This window comes from Molossus molossus, unplaced genomic scaffold, assembly GCF_014108415.1.
Source record: "Molossus molossus isolate mMolMol1 unplaced genomic scaffold, mMolMol1.p scaffold_m16_p_7, whole genome shotgun sequence".
Taxonomy (NCBI): domain Eukaryota; kingdom Metazoa; phylum Chordata; class Mammalia; order Chiroptera; family Molossidae; genus Molossus; species Molossus molossus.
The window spans coordinates 65,376,679-65,393,494 of record NW_023425401.1 but is presented as its reverse complement, the minus strand read 5'-3'; the positions used below and the strand labels follow the sequence as shown (position 1 = coordinate 65,393,494).

The 16,816-nt window shown below is 34.7% G+C and overlaps 1 protein-coding gene across 5 annotated transcripts in view; it reads right to left on the bottom strand.

Annotated features, from left to right (window-relative positions):
- CDK13 (cyclin dependent kinase 13) overlaps positions 1 to 16,816 on the bottom strand; it is a 143,632-nt gene that overhangs the window by 43,532 nt on the left and 83,284 nt on the right. For all 5 annotated transcript variants that reach the window (XM_036246218.1, XM_036246220.1, XM_036246219.1 and 2 more), the window contains exons 6-7: positions 5,223 to 5,412; positions 4,001 to 4,057 (exon numbers count right to left, since the gene is read on the bottom strand). In XM_036246218.1, coding sequence (XP_036102111.1) covers positions 4,001 to 4,057; positions 5,223 to 5,412 — 247 coding nt within the window. The remainder of the gene's footprint in view (positions 1 to 4,000; positions 4,058 to 5,222; positions 5,413 to 16,816) is intronic.

Here is a 16,816-nt window from a genome sequence, read left to right as displayed (position 1 = left end):
TAGTCCTTGGACAAATAACATAGAGGCATACCTCTCTTCCTCCCCCATTTACACCTATACATTGAACTTTGGGGAATTTAATTTTGTTTTTAACAGTAATTTTATGAAAAGACACTAGATGGAGATAGTGCCTTCCAAAATGGTTTAAAGGCTTATTTTGATCATAGCTAATTTTAGAACCACAAAAGATATTCTTTAGTATCTTATAAACAAGGATTTCAGAGATTTTAAATCTTTCATCTTAAAGTTGGGAATAATGAGGTCTAGAGAGATTAAATGACTTGCCCAATATTCCACAACTAGATAAACAGCAATGCCAGGACTACAGCCAAAATTTCCTATTTAATGCCTAAGGGTTTTACGTTCCTTGCATTAAAAAAGTAAATGTGCTATATTACAGTTTCTACTCTAGAAAATGAAATGATTTTCAACTTATATGGAAAGCACATACTTTTTCATATGGGACAATCACATAAAGAGAAAAAGATACTCCATTGTTTAGAAAAGCATTGGAGCAACTTGGTAACATAAAAACTCCAAAGAGGGCACATCATTTCAGCTCAAGTCACAGGAAAAGTTTAACTTAAAATAGATACCAAAAAAAACAAATCAGCCCTGATCAATGTGGCTCAGTAGTTGGAGTGTTGGCCCAAGAACGACAGGGTCACAGGTTAGATTCCTGGTCAAGGGTACGTACCTGGGTTGTAAGGTTCGATCCCTAGCCCGGGTTGGTGAGCACAGGAGGTAACCAATTGATGTGTCTCTCTCACATCAAGTTTCTTTCTCTCTCTCTGTCCCCACCCACACCCTCCTTTTCCACTCTCTCTTAAAAAAATTTTTTTTAAAAATTGGTAAAAATATCCTCGAGTGACATTAACAATAACAAAAACAATCAAATACAGTAAAATGAGGCAAAAAACCTCTGTTCTCAAGATCTGTATTTCCCAATGCCAAATGAGACAAAGTATGAATACTAATGTTCAAAATGATTCTTCAAGTTTAAAGGAACCATTTTCCTTCTAATTTTAACCTAGTAGTTCTGGTTCTTTCTTATGTTGTAGTACACATGACAGAAGAGATCCATATGGGTCATACCACTCAATGTTCAATTCCTCCATACTAGTTATAACTCCATCCAGTTTTCCTCAAACTCAAAAAAAGATATCCAAAATCAAATGAATGAGAGATGTGGCTGATACTATTAGAGTGGTAAGCTGAAATTTGCTCCATTTTTAAACAAATAAACCCCATAATAATTTCTTGAATACTTTATTCTGTCTATAGCTAAATTACTTAGAAAACACTTCAAATTGACTTGACATTTGGATAAGTAGGTATTATGTCAAGCCCTACCTTTCTTTCTGGTTGGTTAACAACAACCAAAAAAAAGGAATGAAAAATCATTTGCTGTATGGTTAGTTCAAGATCCAGAAAATTTGGGCTAACACAGTAAAATCTGTTAAAGGCAGGTTTCAGTATGTTAGAAATCAGTTACATCATTAAATTTACTGGAACAATGTATGTATTTTAAAGTCATATCATTAAAATAACCCTACTTCTGTAATTTTAAAGAAATTGAAATTAATCAAATCTGAAAAAAAAAAAAGATTTAAAAAAGTATACAAACCCCTAAAGAATAAGATATTTACTTACAAAACAAAAGGATACACCAAGGTTTTATCTTACAAATTTAATTTAGCAGAAAAATTCAGTACACATTACATTAAATGCAAAGTTACGAGATTTTAAATTTGCTACTTCTCTAAGCTCAAAATTCCTGTATCAATTCAGCAAGGCAATGAGACCATGGCTCAGTGAACCCAACATTTGATTTTAAAGGGTTTGATAAATAAAATTTGGCTTTAGTCAGTTTTTCTGGAACATATCTATTCCAATGTGAACAAATATCTGCATATAAAGAATCTAAGATGGGAAACGGTAATTTTAGCTGTTCTCCATCTCCATCTCACTGAAATCTAACAAGAAAAAGTGAATTTATATTCAAGGATGAAAGACACATACTGTATTATGAAAGGATGATCTAATTACAGCGAAATCTCAATTAGCCAGCTAAGCAGATAGAATCCTTAATTAAGCACAATTTCCCTCTAGAAAACAGGCACTGAAATTCAGTCATTCAAAAAATATACTTCAAGTGAAGTGTTCGGTTAAGTACACATTTGGACCAATTCATGTTTTCCTTCAATTTCTACCAGGAGGCAATATTATATGTGCTAGAAAGAATAAAAAATTGGGAGTTGGAAACCTTGAACTATATAATCTTGACTCTGCCAACAAAATATTTTTTGATCTTTAAAATCACCTAACCCTTTCTGGGTCTCAGTTTTCTCAAATGCAAAGTGAGGGTTATAACTTTTAAGCTCTAGAACAATTTTAAACTTTAGTAAAAACCAACTCTACAATACTTTATTAAAATAAAATATTAATTACAAGTGTAGTGGGTAAAACAAAAACAAAAAATGCTCTGGCTAAAAAGTAGGTAGAAGGGGACCATAGCTGTGCCCATAACACAACTCATTCATACACTAGTTTCTGAGGGATTTCATGGAATTCAAATGGATAAAAAACACACCATTTAAAAACCTCTAAACACTAAACAATGAAAATAATTTTCATCATAATGTCACAGGCATTGCAAAATTCAAAAATAAACAGATTTTTGTTTATTAAAAAATTCAAACAAAAGATTTTTTTCAAATAACCAGAAACTGGAAAAGATTTGGTGAAAGTAAATACCTGTTTCTAAGAATTCCAATTAACTAATATTTCATTATATTAAATATAACTACACTAAAGAAATTACAGAGCTGCCATATGTAAAAAACGTCAGAATTAAATATATATCTAAAAATAAAGAAATAATGTTGCCTGACAGAAAAGAAATGGGCTAAATTAGAGCTTTATTAAACTCTGTTAATTTCATAGTTTATTTACATAAAATCCACTACTTCAAAAAGTATTTTAAAATTCCACGTTAGTTCGAATAAGACAAGTCACATTTCACTACCATCAGGTATAAAAGTACCAAAGTAGGATACACATGCCAACTTTAGCCAGAGAAACTCCACACAGAAAAGTTACACAGTGACCTTCCTCACAAGTTTGTATAAATAAAATATTCTAGGGAGCTTAAAACAAACAAATACAATTATAGATATGACTATAATTTTAAAAAGAAATTTCAAAATAATAATTAAAACAGAGTTTATAGGTTTAAACATGCAATATAAAAAACATATACTAAGGTATTTCTTAAAACAAAAATTACAGCCCTGGCCGGTTTGGCTCAGCGGATGGAGCGTTAGCCTGCGGACCAGAGAGTCCGGGATTCGGTTCCTGCTATAGGTATACACCAAAAAAAATAAAAATAAAAAAATAAAAAATTACAAATATCTTAATGTCTCAATCTGCTTTAGAAACATAAGTATAAATTTCTAAAAAATTCCTAAGTTCACTTAAGTTACATTTAAAAATATATAATTTTCAAAGAAATTATATATTTACCTCTTAGTGTTAAAAACACAATTATTTTTAAATTGAGATAAATGTATATAATTTTAGAATTAAAATAGGCAAACAGATTATGGTGTAAAGTTTTAGTATCCCATGTATTTAACTATGAAAAACAAATTTCCTTTTTCTTAACAAAAAAACAAACAACTATCTGCCCAGCCAGTAGGACTCAGTGGATTGAGCGTTGCCCCATGGACTGAGAGGTCCCAGTTCAATTCCTGGTCAGGGCACAGGCCTGAGTTGTGGACTCAATCCCCAGTAGGGGGCATGCAGGAGGTGGCCAACTGATGTATCTCTCTCACGTCAATGTTTCTATCTCTCTCTCCTTTCTCTCTAAAAAATTCAATAAAAACATATTTAAAAAATAAATAAATAAAAATAAAATAAACTATCAATAAGGTGTTCTTACTATAGCTTCTAAAACTGGTCTCTAATGTCTATAATATTCACTCGAAAGTATTCTTACCTTTCTTCTGAGCTATACAATCGAGCGAGTCCAAAATCTGCAAGTTTTATCTGCCCTCTGATGGAAGTAAAACAAAATAAACAAAATATATTAGTCTACTTTGAATTGGTCATACACAATCATATTCTATTCCTAGAACTAATAAAAATTATATTCATATAAACTTCAACTTTGATCACACTGCAGTACTCAAGGTACTATATAGGTAAAGGCAAGTAGATAAACTCAGGATAAAAATGAAGTAAAAATTCACTAATTTTCTTTGGAGAATTTCAGCTAATACTAGTACTATTTCTGATATTATTACTAGTAGTACAGTAGCACTAGTATAACAGTATTTCAGTACTATTTAGTTCCTACTTAGAAAAGTACACTTCAAAGAAAATAAAACAAAATGAGATAATTTCTACTACTTCGTAATAAGACAAATTTACTTGTTCAAGTCAATAATGTTCAAGAACTAAATCACATTGTTTTAAATTTTCCTGTTCTTAGAGGGGCTAGGTGCCTGAAACACATTATACTAACTAAAATCAGGATCAAGCAGGCTTCACTTAAACTAATAAATAATACCAATTACAATAGAAATATCAGGGTTCAGGTTATGTTCTCAGTAAAATAATCAACATAAGCTCTCTCTATATATATCCATTCACATTATTTGACAGAATATCAAACAAATATTATGTACATTACAAACTATTGTTGAACATTAATAAAGTAATGTATGTTTAGCACAAATTCAGAAATAATGTAAGCTATAATGCTGTTGGTTATGCTAAAGTAGTTTGAGCAATGAAATACAGTTGACCCTTTAACAACACAGGTTTGAACTGCACAGGTCCACTCACATGCTGTTTTCTTCAACATATATTGTAAATTTATTTTCTCTTATGATTGATTTTCTTAACATTTTTTTTCTCTAGCTTACTTTATTGTGAAAATACAGTATATAATACATACAATATATGTATTAATCAAGTATTTACGTTACTGTTAAAGCTTCCAATTAACAGGAGGCTATTAATAAAGTGAGAGTCAAAAGTTATATGCAGATTTTCAAGTGTGTGTGTGTGTGGCACCCCTAGCCTCCCAGTTGTTTTTTAGCCTCCCAGTTGTTCAAGGGTCAAATGAAATCTAAACTACAAATCCTTTTAACAAAATCAAAGTATACATTATGTAATACTCACTTTGAACATACATATCAAAACTCATATCATACCTATTATTTAGAAGAATATTTGAACATTTTATATCTCTATGCAAAAAGTTCTTCTTATGACAATAATCCAGACCTTCCATGAGCTGTCTCATAAATGACTTTATGTGATTTTCATTAAAATGAACCAAGCCTGATTCCAGTAGTCCCATCAGATCATGGTCCATATATTCAAATACCAGATAAAATGCACCTAAGAACAGGAATAATTGAAATATTACAGATTTGTATACTTACAACTTTTTGATAGGCTCAAATTAAAAATATAATTCTGCAGTGAAAATTAATCCTTGAAAAGAAGTACTACTTTGTCACTTTGATAATGTTCATCTTTCTCTCTGAATTTAATGTCAAGAAATACATCCCAAAGACATATCGAACCCAGTTTGCATCCTGTAAACAAAACTCTTATGATATAAAATCACCCTATTGATTTTCTGGGTGTAATTAATGTAAAAAAAATTCTTAACTTTTACATAGCAAACAAACGGTCTCTCAGCAAACATGGAATAAAACCAGTATAGCTCATTAAAGAAAATTTAAAGGTAATATAAGAATTGTTTTTTATTAATGTTGTTAACCCTCACCCGAGGATATTTTTTCCATTAATTTTTAGATAGAGTAGAAGGGAAGAATGGAAAAAAGAGAGATATTGATGTGAGAGAGACACATCGATTGGTTGCCCCCTGCACAATCCCAACAAGGGACGGGGATCGAACCTGCAACCGAGGTATGTGCCCTTTGGTCCTCAGGCCGATGCTCTAACTGCTGAGCCAAACTGGCCAGGGCAAGAATTGTTTTTAATAAAAAAAAAATCTGAGCTCAGTTGGACTTTAGATGATTTCCTTAAAGCCTTCAACATGTAATTTAATTCTACCTATATAGCTCCAGAGCATTTGAAAGAATACAAATTACAACTTTATGTTATAAAACCAGCTTAATCCTGCTACCAAAACCTAATACAACGTAACACATACACAACTGTTCTTATGAGATTCAAAAATCCTAAATGAGACTTGTACAAATTGACTCCAAAGCTACATTAAAAAATAATCCAATCAAGTAGAGTTTAATTTAGCGATTCAAGAACAGAAAAGCTAGTAAAATTCAATACAACTACTTGTTAAAGGAAAAAATTATCAATATGCAAATAAAAGGCTTGAAGAAAATTCATGATCAGTTTATAATTAAAAACAAAGATCCTGTAGTAAACTTAAAGTTTATAATGGCACTTCTCTGAAACCAACAATTAATGATACATTTACTAGTAAAAGGCCAGGTGTTATGCACAAAACAAAAACATTAATTATTACTAACTGTCCTAGTAGTAAAATTAAAAACAAAATATAAATATTAAGAGACAAAAATATGGACTTCCGGTCAAGATGGTGGCGTAGGGAAACGCGGTATCGCGTCCTCCCACAACCACATCAAAGTTACAACTAAACTACAGAACAACCATCATTCCAAACCGCCTGAAATCAAGCTGAACGGAAGTCCTGCAACTACGGAATTAAATCAGCAGCCACATCCAGACTGGTAGGAAGGGGGGGGCGGGGGCGGCGCGAGGGGCGGCGCGGCGGGCTGGTCCCACACCCAAGTGTGGCTGATAAAAATCAGGAGGCTCCCGCGGCTGGGAAGGTCCTTCCTGAGGACTGAGGGGTCCCCATCCCACACCAGGTGCCCAGTGCCAGGAAGAGAAGTCCCCATCACTTCTGGCTGGAAAAACCAGCGGAAACTGAGGCTCAGGGAAGCTGAAGCGGCTGGAGCCCCAGGCAGCTCCCTAAAGGGCCCACGCATGGACTTATCGGACTCTCCCTCTAAGCTCGGAGGGGAGGCAGCTCGAGGGGCACCAGAGACATACAGGGAAGAACTGAGCTGTTTGGCACTGGAGCGAGGGCTGGAGAGGGGGCTTTCTCAGGGACAAACGTGCTGTAAGAGGCCTTTGTTCCTTTGGTGAGCCCTTCCCATGGGCGGCAAGCAGTCTCCATATCTGGGACTCCAGCAACCTGGCTCACACTGGTAGCCCCATCCTGCTGACTCCCTGAGGCCCCGCCCCACACAACTTTCAAGCCCACCCAAGCTGTTGCCACTTGCTTAACCATAGGATTGGCCAGTCTGGGATCTTGCTTCAGGTTTTTCCTAAATTTTTTCAAAGGAGCAGCATCGGGTCTCAGCGAGCCCTATACCTCTCATTAAGTAATACACTGAAACAAACACAGGGAGGCAGCCAAAATAAGGAGACAAAGAAACAGGTCCCAAATGAAAGAACAGAACACAACCCCAATAAAAGGACTAAGCGAAAGGGAGATAAGCAACCTAACAGATACTGAGTTCAAAATACTGCTTATAAGGATGCTCAATGAACTTAGTGAGAACCTCAGTGAACTTAGGGAGGGCCTCAAGAGCATAAAAAAGGACCAGTTAGAAATCATGGATGCACAGTTAGAACTGAAAGAGGCATTAACTGAAATAAAGAATAATTTACACAGCTTCAATAATAGAGTATGTAAATCCAAGGAGCAAACCATCGATTTGGAATATAAGGAAGCAAAAAATGCCCAATCAGAACAGCAAAAAGAAAAAAGAATCCAAAAAAATGAGGATAGTGTAAGGAGTCTCTGGGACAACTTCAAGCGTGCCAACATTTGCATCTTGGGGGTGCCGGAAGGAGAAGAGAGAGAACAAGAAATTGAAAACCTGTTTGAAACAATAATGGCAGAAAACTTTCCTAACTTGGTGAAGGAAACAGACATACAAGTCCAGGAAGCACAGAGAGTCCCAAACAAGATGAACCCCACGAGGCCCACACCAAGACACATCATCATCAAAATGCAAAAGGTTCAAGACAAAGAGAGAATCTTAAAAGCAGCAAGAGAAAGGCAGCTAGTTACATACAAGGGAGTTCCCATTAGGCTGTCAGCTGATTTCTCAAAAGAAACTTTGCAGGCCAGAAGGGAGTGGCAAGAAATATTCAGAGTGATGAAAACCAAGAACCTACAACCAAAATTACTCTATCCTGCAAAGCTGTCATTTAGAATTGATGGACATATAAAAACTTTCCCAGACAAGAAAAAGTTAAAGGAGTTCATCACTACCAAACCGTTATTATATGAAATGATGAAGGGTCTTTTTGAAGAAAAAGATAAAATGTATGAACAAACAAAATGGCAATGAATACATATCAATCAACAATGGAATCTACAAACAAAATAAACAGGTAGAACAGAAACATTCTCATAGATACAGAGAACATTTTGTTGGTTGCCAGTTGGGAGGGGGGTTGGGGTGATGGGTGAAAAAGGTGAAGGGATTAAGAAGCACAAATTCATTGCTAGACTGACAAACCTCAAAGGGAAAGGGGTTGGGGGGTGGGAAGAAATAAACCAAAGAACTTATATGCATAACCAATGGACACAGACAATAGTTTGGGAAATGGTGGGAGGGGGGCGGGAGTGGGGAGGAGGGGGTCAATGGGGGGAAAATGTGGAACATCTGTAATACATTTTACATCCAACAATAAAGATTTGAAAAAAAATAAAACATAAAACATAAAAAATAAAATAAAATAAAAAATATATATATATATAAAAAAAAGAGACAAAAATATAATTATTGGTAGATATGACTGTCCTAAAAATCCAAAAGAACAAAAGGAGACTAGCTGGGTTAGAGAAAATCATATACAAAAAGCAAAAAAGTTCATATATATCATCAACAGTTCAGTAGAAAATAAAATTTAAATGATTCCACAATAGAAAAATTTTACTACAAATGATTGGGGATAAACTTTAATGAGAATTATTCAAATTCATTAAGAAATACCAAATTGTAAAATTTATATTTTAAGGCTATTTCAATAAAAGGACCAATGACTTGTTTTTGTTTTCTTTTGCTGAAGGGACACTCAACTTGACAAAATAATTATAAAATTCACCCTGAAGAAAAGTAAAACCAGAGTGCTAACCAAAATGTTTCATGTTTCTGAAGATAAACACTTGCCCTACTAGAAATTAATATGACCTACCATACGAAAAGTACAGCCAGAACAGAGTAATATAATATACAAGAGGAAAAAAATCCCAAATGTATGTATCTAATAATTATTAAAACAGCCATTTTAGTCTGTGAACAAATATTGAAAATCTAAATTAGAATCAAAAGGAAATGCTAGAAACCAAAAACAGTGTAACAGAAGTAAAGAATGCCTCTGACAGACTCATCAGTGTATAGAATATGGTCAAGCAAAGAAATCAGTAAGTTTGAAGATATGTCAATAAAAACTTTCCAAACAAAAATGCCAAGAAAAAGATAGCATGCTCCCAAATTGTGTACAACTACAAAAAGTGTTAATGTGTGTATAATGAGAATACCAGAAACAACAAAAAAATAAACAAAACACAAGAAATATATGAAATAAAAATAAAATTTCTCCACATTAATAAAATATATGAAAACCATAGATCCAGGTAACTTGAGAGAACACCAAGGGGAACAGCAAAACACATCTAGGTATATCACATTCAAACTGCTGAGACTCAAAAACAAAAAGAAAACCCTAATAGAAGCTAGAGGGAAAAAATATCTTACCTATATAGTATCAAAGATAAAAATTATGTCTGATTTCTCTTAAAAAACTATATGAATGAAAAAAAGAGTAGAATGCTGAAAGAAAAATCCACCAACCTAAACTTCCATATCCAGCATAATTATTCTTCAAAAGTTACAGAAAAATAAAAACATTCTCAAAAAAAAAGAAATTTGTCACTAGTAGATCTGCTTTGTCAAAGGCCAAAGAAACTCTTCAGAAAAAAAGGAAAATGAAATAGAAAATTCAGAGCCACATAAAAAAAAGGAAGACCACTAGAAAAAAATAAGTAAAGGTAAAATAAAATCTTTATTTTTATTAATTTATGTTTACTCAAAATAATAACAGCAATAATGTTCTCCGTGACTATAGATTGTGGATAAGTAAAATGAATAAAAATAATGTTACAAGAAATGGAAGCGAGGAACTGGGAATGCTCTGCTATGAGATATCTCTACTACCTATATAGTAGTATACTGTTATTTTTAAATTGTAAATGTATGCTGTGAACACAAGGACAACCACTAAAGATAATTTTAAGCAGCATCATTGATAATAAAAGAAAAGGAGGAAAAAAATGAAATCATATAAAAAGCTTCATTAAGACTGGAGAAGGCAGAAAGAGTGAAAGAAAAAACAAACAATAGAAAACAACATATATGGTAGATATTAATCTAACTGTATCAATAATTACATTAAATATCAATGGTCTAAATATACCAATTAAAACACAGAGACTGTTAAAGTGTAAAGTGTATAAAAAAGTAAGACTCAAATATATATTGCTTATAAAATATCCACTTTAAATATAGACAGAGAGAGCCCTGGCCAGGTAGCTTAGATGGCTGGAGCATTCTCCCATACACCAAAAGGTTTCAAGTTTGATTCTCAGTCAGGGCACATACCTAGTTTGCTGGTTTGATGCCGGGTCAGGGCGAGTACGGGAGGCAACGGATCCGTGTTTCTCTCTTTCTCATATCGATGTCTCTCCCTCTCCCCTCCTCCTTTCCTTCCTCTCTTTCTAAAAATCAATAACAACATATCCTCAGGTGAAGGTTAAAATAAAATATATATATATAGAGAGAGATGAATAAATAAAGAACGGAGAAAGCTATTCCATACTGTCACTGATCAAAAGAAAGCAGGAGTAACTAATTTCAGATAGAGGAGACTTAAGAGCAAGGAAAGTTATCAGGAATAAAGAAGGAGTAAAGGGGTCAATTCTCCAAGAAGATAATAACAATCTTTAATGTGTGTTCACTCCTTACAAAAGGCTGCCAAAATACATCAGGAAAAAACTGAAAGAACAACATAGGCAAAGAAGTATGATATCTATATAATACTTCATCAAACAATAACAAAATATATACTCTTCTCAAATTTATATGAACCATTCACCAACATAGAGAACATTCAGGGCCATAAAACACACCTAAACATTTTTAAAAGAAAATAAACCATACAAAGTATGCTGATGAAATTAAACTAAAAAAACAGTATCAGGAAGATAGCTGAAAAGCCACGAAATACTCAAAGTTTAAAAAATATAAAACATTTAAATAACACATGGGTTAAAGAAGTCATCTAAAAAGAAATTTTAAAATATTTTGAAGTAAATTAAAATGAAAACACACATTAACTAAAATTATGTGGTATACAGCAAAGTTATTCCTTAGAGAGAAATTATAGCACTGAATAAATGTATTAGAAAAGAAGATCTAAAATCAACAACCTAATGATCCACTTTAGGAAACTAGAGAAAGAGTAAAATAAATTAGTAAGTAAGCAGAAAAATAGAAATAAAAATTAGAACTGAAATCAATAAAACTGAAAATAGGAACTCAACAGAGGCGGAAAAAAAATCAACAAAACTAAAAGCTGATTCTCTGAAAAGATCTATAAAACTGGTAAACCTTTATTAGCCAGATTAAAGGGCTAATTACTAATATCAGAAATGAAATTACTAATTTCAGGTCATTATTATTGCTCCCAGGAACATTAAAAAGATGGTAAAGGAATATGTGAACAACTAGATGTCCATAAATTAATAATCTAGATGAAATAGATCAATACTTGAAAGACACAATCTACCAAAACTAACACAAGGAGAAATAGACAATCTCAATAGGCCTATTATTATTGCAGAAAATTAATACTAATAACCCTTCAACACAGAAAGCACCAGGCTCAATTGGATTTACTGATGCAATCTACTAAAAATTTAAGAAACAAATTATATCAATTATCTACAGTTTCTTCCAGAAAATATAAGACTACTTCCCAACGTATTCTATGAGGACAGCATTACTCTAAAACCAAAATCAGAAAAAGACATTACAAGAAAAAAAATAAAGATCAGTCTCTCATGAACATGTATGTAAAAATCCTCAACAAAATATAAGCAAACTGAAACCAACAATATATAAAAAGAATTAAATACCACGATCAAGTGGGAATCATTCAAGGTATGCAAGGCAAAAATTAATTAATTAATGTAAGCCATGACATCAACAGGCTAACAAAGAAAAACCCTACGATCATAGTAATAGATGCAGAAAAGCATTTGACAACCATTCATTATTCAAAATAAAAAAACCCTCCCCTACCTCAAATTAGAAAGAAAGGAGAGTTTCCTTAAATTTATAAAGAATATCTGCAAAAACCTGCAGCTAACATTATATTTAATGGTGAGAGAACTTCCAATAATATTAACAAGCCAAGGTTATCCTCTCTCACCACTTCTATTCACTATTATACTGTAAAAACCTAGCTAATACAGTAAGACAAGAAAAGGAAGTAAAAGGTATATATATTAGGAAGGAAGAAATAAAACATCTTTGTTCACAAATGACACAAATGTCTATGCAGAAAATTCCTGAGTCAACAAAAAAGTCCTGAACAAATAAGCAATTACAACAAGGTTGCAAGATACAAAGAAAATATACAATACCTTTTGCTTTCTTACATATTGGCAATAAACAACTGGAATTTGAAATTAAAAACATTACACACCATTTACCCTAGCAGCAAAAAACAAAAACAAAAAGCAGGTATAAAACTAACAAAATATGTACAAAAGCTATATAAGAACCACAAAATTCTGGTGAAAGAAACCAAACACCTAATCAAAGGAAATGTTTCATGTACATGCAAAAGAAAGACTCAAATTGTCAAGATTGTCATTGCTTCCCAAATATATATTTAACACCAATAAAAACAGATTTTAGCCCTGGCCAGTTTGGCTCAGCGGTTAGAGCGCCGGCCTGTGGTCCGGAGAGACCCGGGTTCGGTTCCCGCTAAGGGCACATACTTCGGTTGCAGTTTGTCCCCGGCCCTGGTTGGTCGTGCGGGTGGCGGCCACTCGATGTGTCCCTTCACGTCGATGTTTCTCACTCTCTCTCCCTTCCTCTCTCTCTCCCTCCCATTCTATCTGTACAAAAAGTGGAAAAATATCCTCGGGTGAGGATAAAAAAAAAAACAAAAAACAAAAAAAAACAGATTTTAATCCTAATAAAAATCCCAGCAAGTTATTTTGTGGATATTGACAAACTGCAAAGGTTCATATAAGGACCTTGAATAGGTATTGAGGCAGATCTGGCAATAACCTTGTGGCTGACTTAAGAGGAGCTGTTACTGATGATAAATAAGATATAGCATCTTTGTAAAATGTGAAACATTTACAGCCAGCAAAAGGTTTTTCCTTCAGTACAAACAACAATACAATTTACATTTGGTTTTAATACAACCACTCACTGGAAACTGGCCTTAAATTTAGAGGTGTTCTCGTCAGTAATATTTGCTCAGAGGAATGGCAACGTGAGAGATCCCCTTGGCCTCTCTCCCTGGAAGTTCAAGTTAATGAACTATAACAAACAAAAAATTCCCTGCTCACTATGGAAGCATGCCTAAGAGACTCGTGCATTGAAGCACCTAAAGGTGGGCAACTGGGAATAAACAAGAAGGTGAGAAGGCATGAGAGCCTGGATGGCTAGGGACATAGAACTCCAGTTGGGAGTTTAGCCCCAAAACAGGTGATAGCAGGCACTTCCATGGGCCGGGAGAAACGGGGTCTCGGTGGGCTCTCCAAAAGGGCAAGCATTGTGAACAACAGCTGAGCTAGCAGAAATGCCCAGGCAAGGACACAGCATAGGGGTTATGTTCCCTATGTTCACAGTCAGATGGTGGTGTTTCATACAAGGAAATGGAGCCACAGAACTCTGCCATCCCTTGGACTCCCAAAACTTGCCTCCAGTTTGGTATTGGGTCCAAGAGCATATTATTTGCAATCCAAGAGCTACTGAAGTAGAATCACTGTTTCCCTGTGTGATTGATCCCCAGGTGGGGTGCACGAGGTGTGTGTGAGGGTGAGGGAATACCCCTCAGAGGTCTGGGGTTGCCATTAGGTGAGGGTAAAACAAATCCCACCCCCAAGCAGCAAGGCTGTACTGCCTGACAAAAGCTGAGGAGGGCAGCTCTGGGAGATCACAGAGGTAAAAATCTTGTGATTCAGCGCCACCTACTGGAAAATAGCAGAAAGACTTCTTCAGAGAAAGCTGCTGGAGAAGGGTCAATAATAAAATAAGTACAATAAATGCCTAGACAAAGGAAACCACCGAATACCATGAATAACCACATATAAGGTAATGAGGAAGCTCAGAAAGAAAACAAAAAATTTCCAGAAAGTAAGCTGAAACACATGGAAATATGTGATATAAATGACAGAGAATTCAAGATTGCAGTTCTGAAGATACTCAAAGAGATGTGAGAAAATATAGGCAATTCAGTGCACTCAGAAAACGAATGAACAAAATTAGTACTTTACCAAAGAGACTGAAACCTTAAAAAAGAACCAATCAGAAATGAAGCATGCCATTAAGGAGATTAAAAGTGAACTACTGAGCACAGATGGAGGAAAGGATTAGAGATATCGAAGATAGCAGTCGAGAAATGACGAGAGAGAAAGGGAAGAAGAGAGAGACAAAGCATTAAAAAAAGGAGCTCTATAGGAACTATGTGACTCCATCAGAAAAAGCAGTAAGAATTATAGGCACACCAGAAGAAGAGAGGGAGAGTCTATTCAAACAAATAGTGGATGAGAACTTCCTAAACCAATGGAAAGAACTAGATCCTCAAATTCAAAAAGCAAACTGAATACCAATTTGCCTCAGTCCAAAGAGGCCCTGTCCAAGACACATGGTATTAAAACTGTCAAAAACTAATAACAGCCCGACCAGTGTGGCTAAGTGCTTGAGCGTTGACCCACACACCAAGAGGTCACTGGTTCGATTCCCAGTCAGGGTACATGCCCAGGTTGTGGGCCCAATCCCCAGTGGGGGACATGCAGGAGGTGGCCGGTCGATGTTCTCTCTCATCGACATTTCTCTCTCTCTCTCCCTCTCCCTTCCTCTCTCTCTAAAAATATAATTAAAAAAACACAAAGAAAAAATTCTCAAAGCAGCCAGCTAGGGAAAAGAAGGAAGAAACTTATAAAGAAAAACCCATCAGAATACTATCTGACTTCACTGCAGAAACTCTACATGCCAGAAGAGAGTGACACCAAATATAAAAATGACTGAGAGAAATTATCAGCCAAGAATAATACATGCAGCAAAGTTATCCTTTAAATATGAAAGAGAAATAAAGACTTTCCCAGACATATAGACGCTGAGAGAATTTATCACCAGAAAACCTTCACTGCAGAAAATACTCAAGGGAGTTATTCTACCCAAAACAAAGAGCATTAAGGTCACAACACTACAGGTAAGATCACCAAAAAATGTACAATATAAACAGGGATAATTTGTGACAACAGAAACATAAAAGGGGAGGGAATAAAGGTCTGAGCTGGCAAAGGGGGATAAAAATCAGATGCACTAAAAAAAAACCAAACACTACTATATATATCTATATACACACACACGCAACTTTATTTTTCATAAACCTAATGGTAACCACATGCAAAAAACAAAAACAAAAAAAACCCCCACAGGTTGAAAAAAGAGGAAACCAAGGAAAGTATGGAATACCACCAAACAAAAACAAGACAGAAACACAAAGGAAAAAAATCAATGGATGCACAGAGCTACCAGAAAACAAAAGACAAAATGGCTATAAGGAATTAATTCTCATATATCAATAATTACCCTATGTAAATGGACTGAATTCACCAATACAGTCCCAGAGTGGATCAAAAAAACAAAACCTAACAATATGCTGCCTTCAAGAGACACACCTAAGCTGCAAAGACAAAGCTGGATTCACAATGAAAGGGTGCAAAATGATTCTCCAAGCAAGTAATATCCACAGAAAAGGAGGTGTAACCATATTTTGTCCAATTACAAAATAGATTTCAAGATAACAAAAGTAACAAGAGACAAAGATGGACATTATAGCCCTGGCCGGTTTGACTCAGGGGTTAGTATTGACCCATAAACCAAAGAGTCACGGGTTCGATTCCAGTCAAGGATACGTAACTCGGTTGTGGTTCAGTCCCTAGCCGGCATAGTGTAGGAGGTAACCAGTCAATGTATCTCTCTCACAATGATGTCTCTCTCTCTCTCTCTCCCTTCCCCCCTCCCCTCTCTCTTTTCCACTCTATCTAAAAAATATCAATGGAAAAACAACCTTGGGTGAGAATTAACCGAAAAAAGAAAAAGAAAAATACAAGCATAGCTGGGGACCTTAATACTCCACTAACAGCTCTAGATAGATCATCCAAACACAAAATCAGTAAAGAAATATTGGTCTTAAGTGACACACTAGACTAAATGGACATAACTGACTTTTACAGAGCCTTTCATCCCAGAGCATTAGATTATACATTCTTCTTCAGTGCACATTAAACATTCTCAAGGATAGACCATATGTTGGGTCACAAAACTAGCGTCAACAAATTCAATCAAGAAGATTGAAATTTATACCAAGTAATGAAACCCACAAATATGTGGAGATTAAACAAAATACTACTAAAAAATGACGGTTGAAGAAGAATTGAAAGGTGAGATAAAAA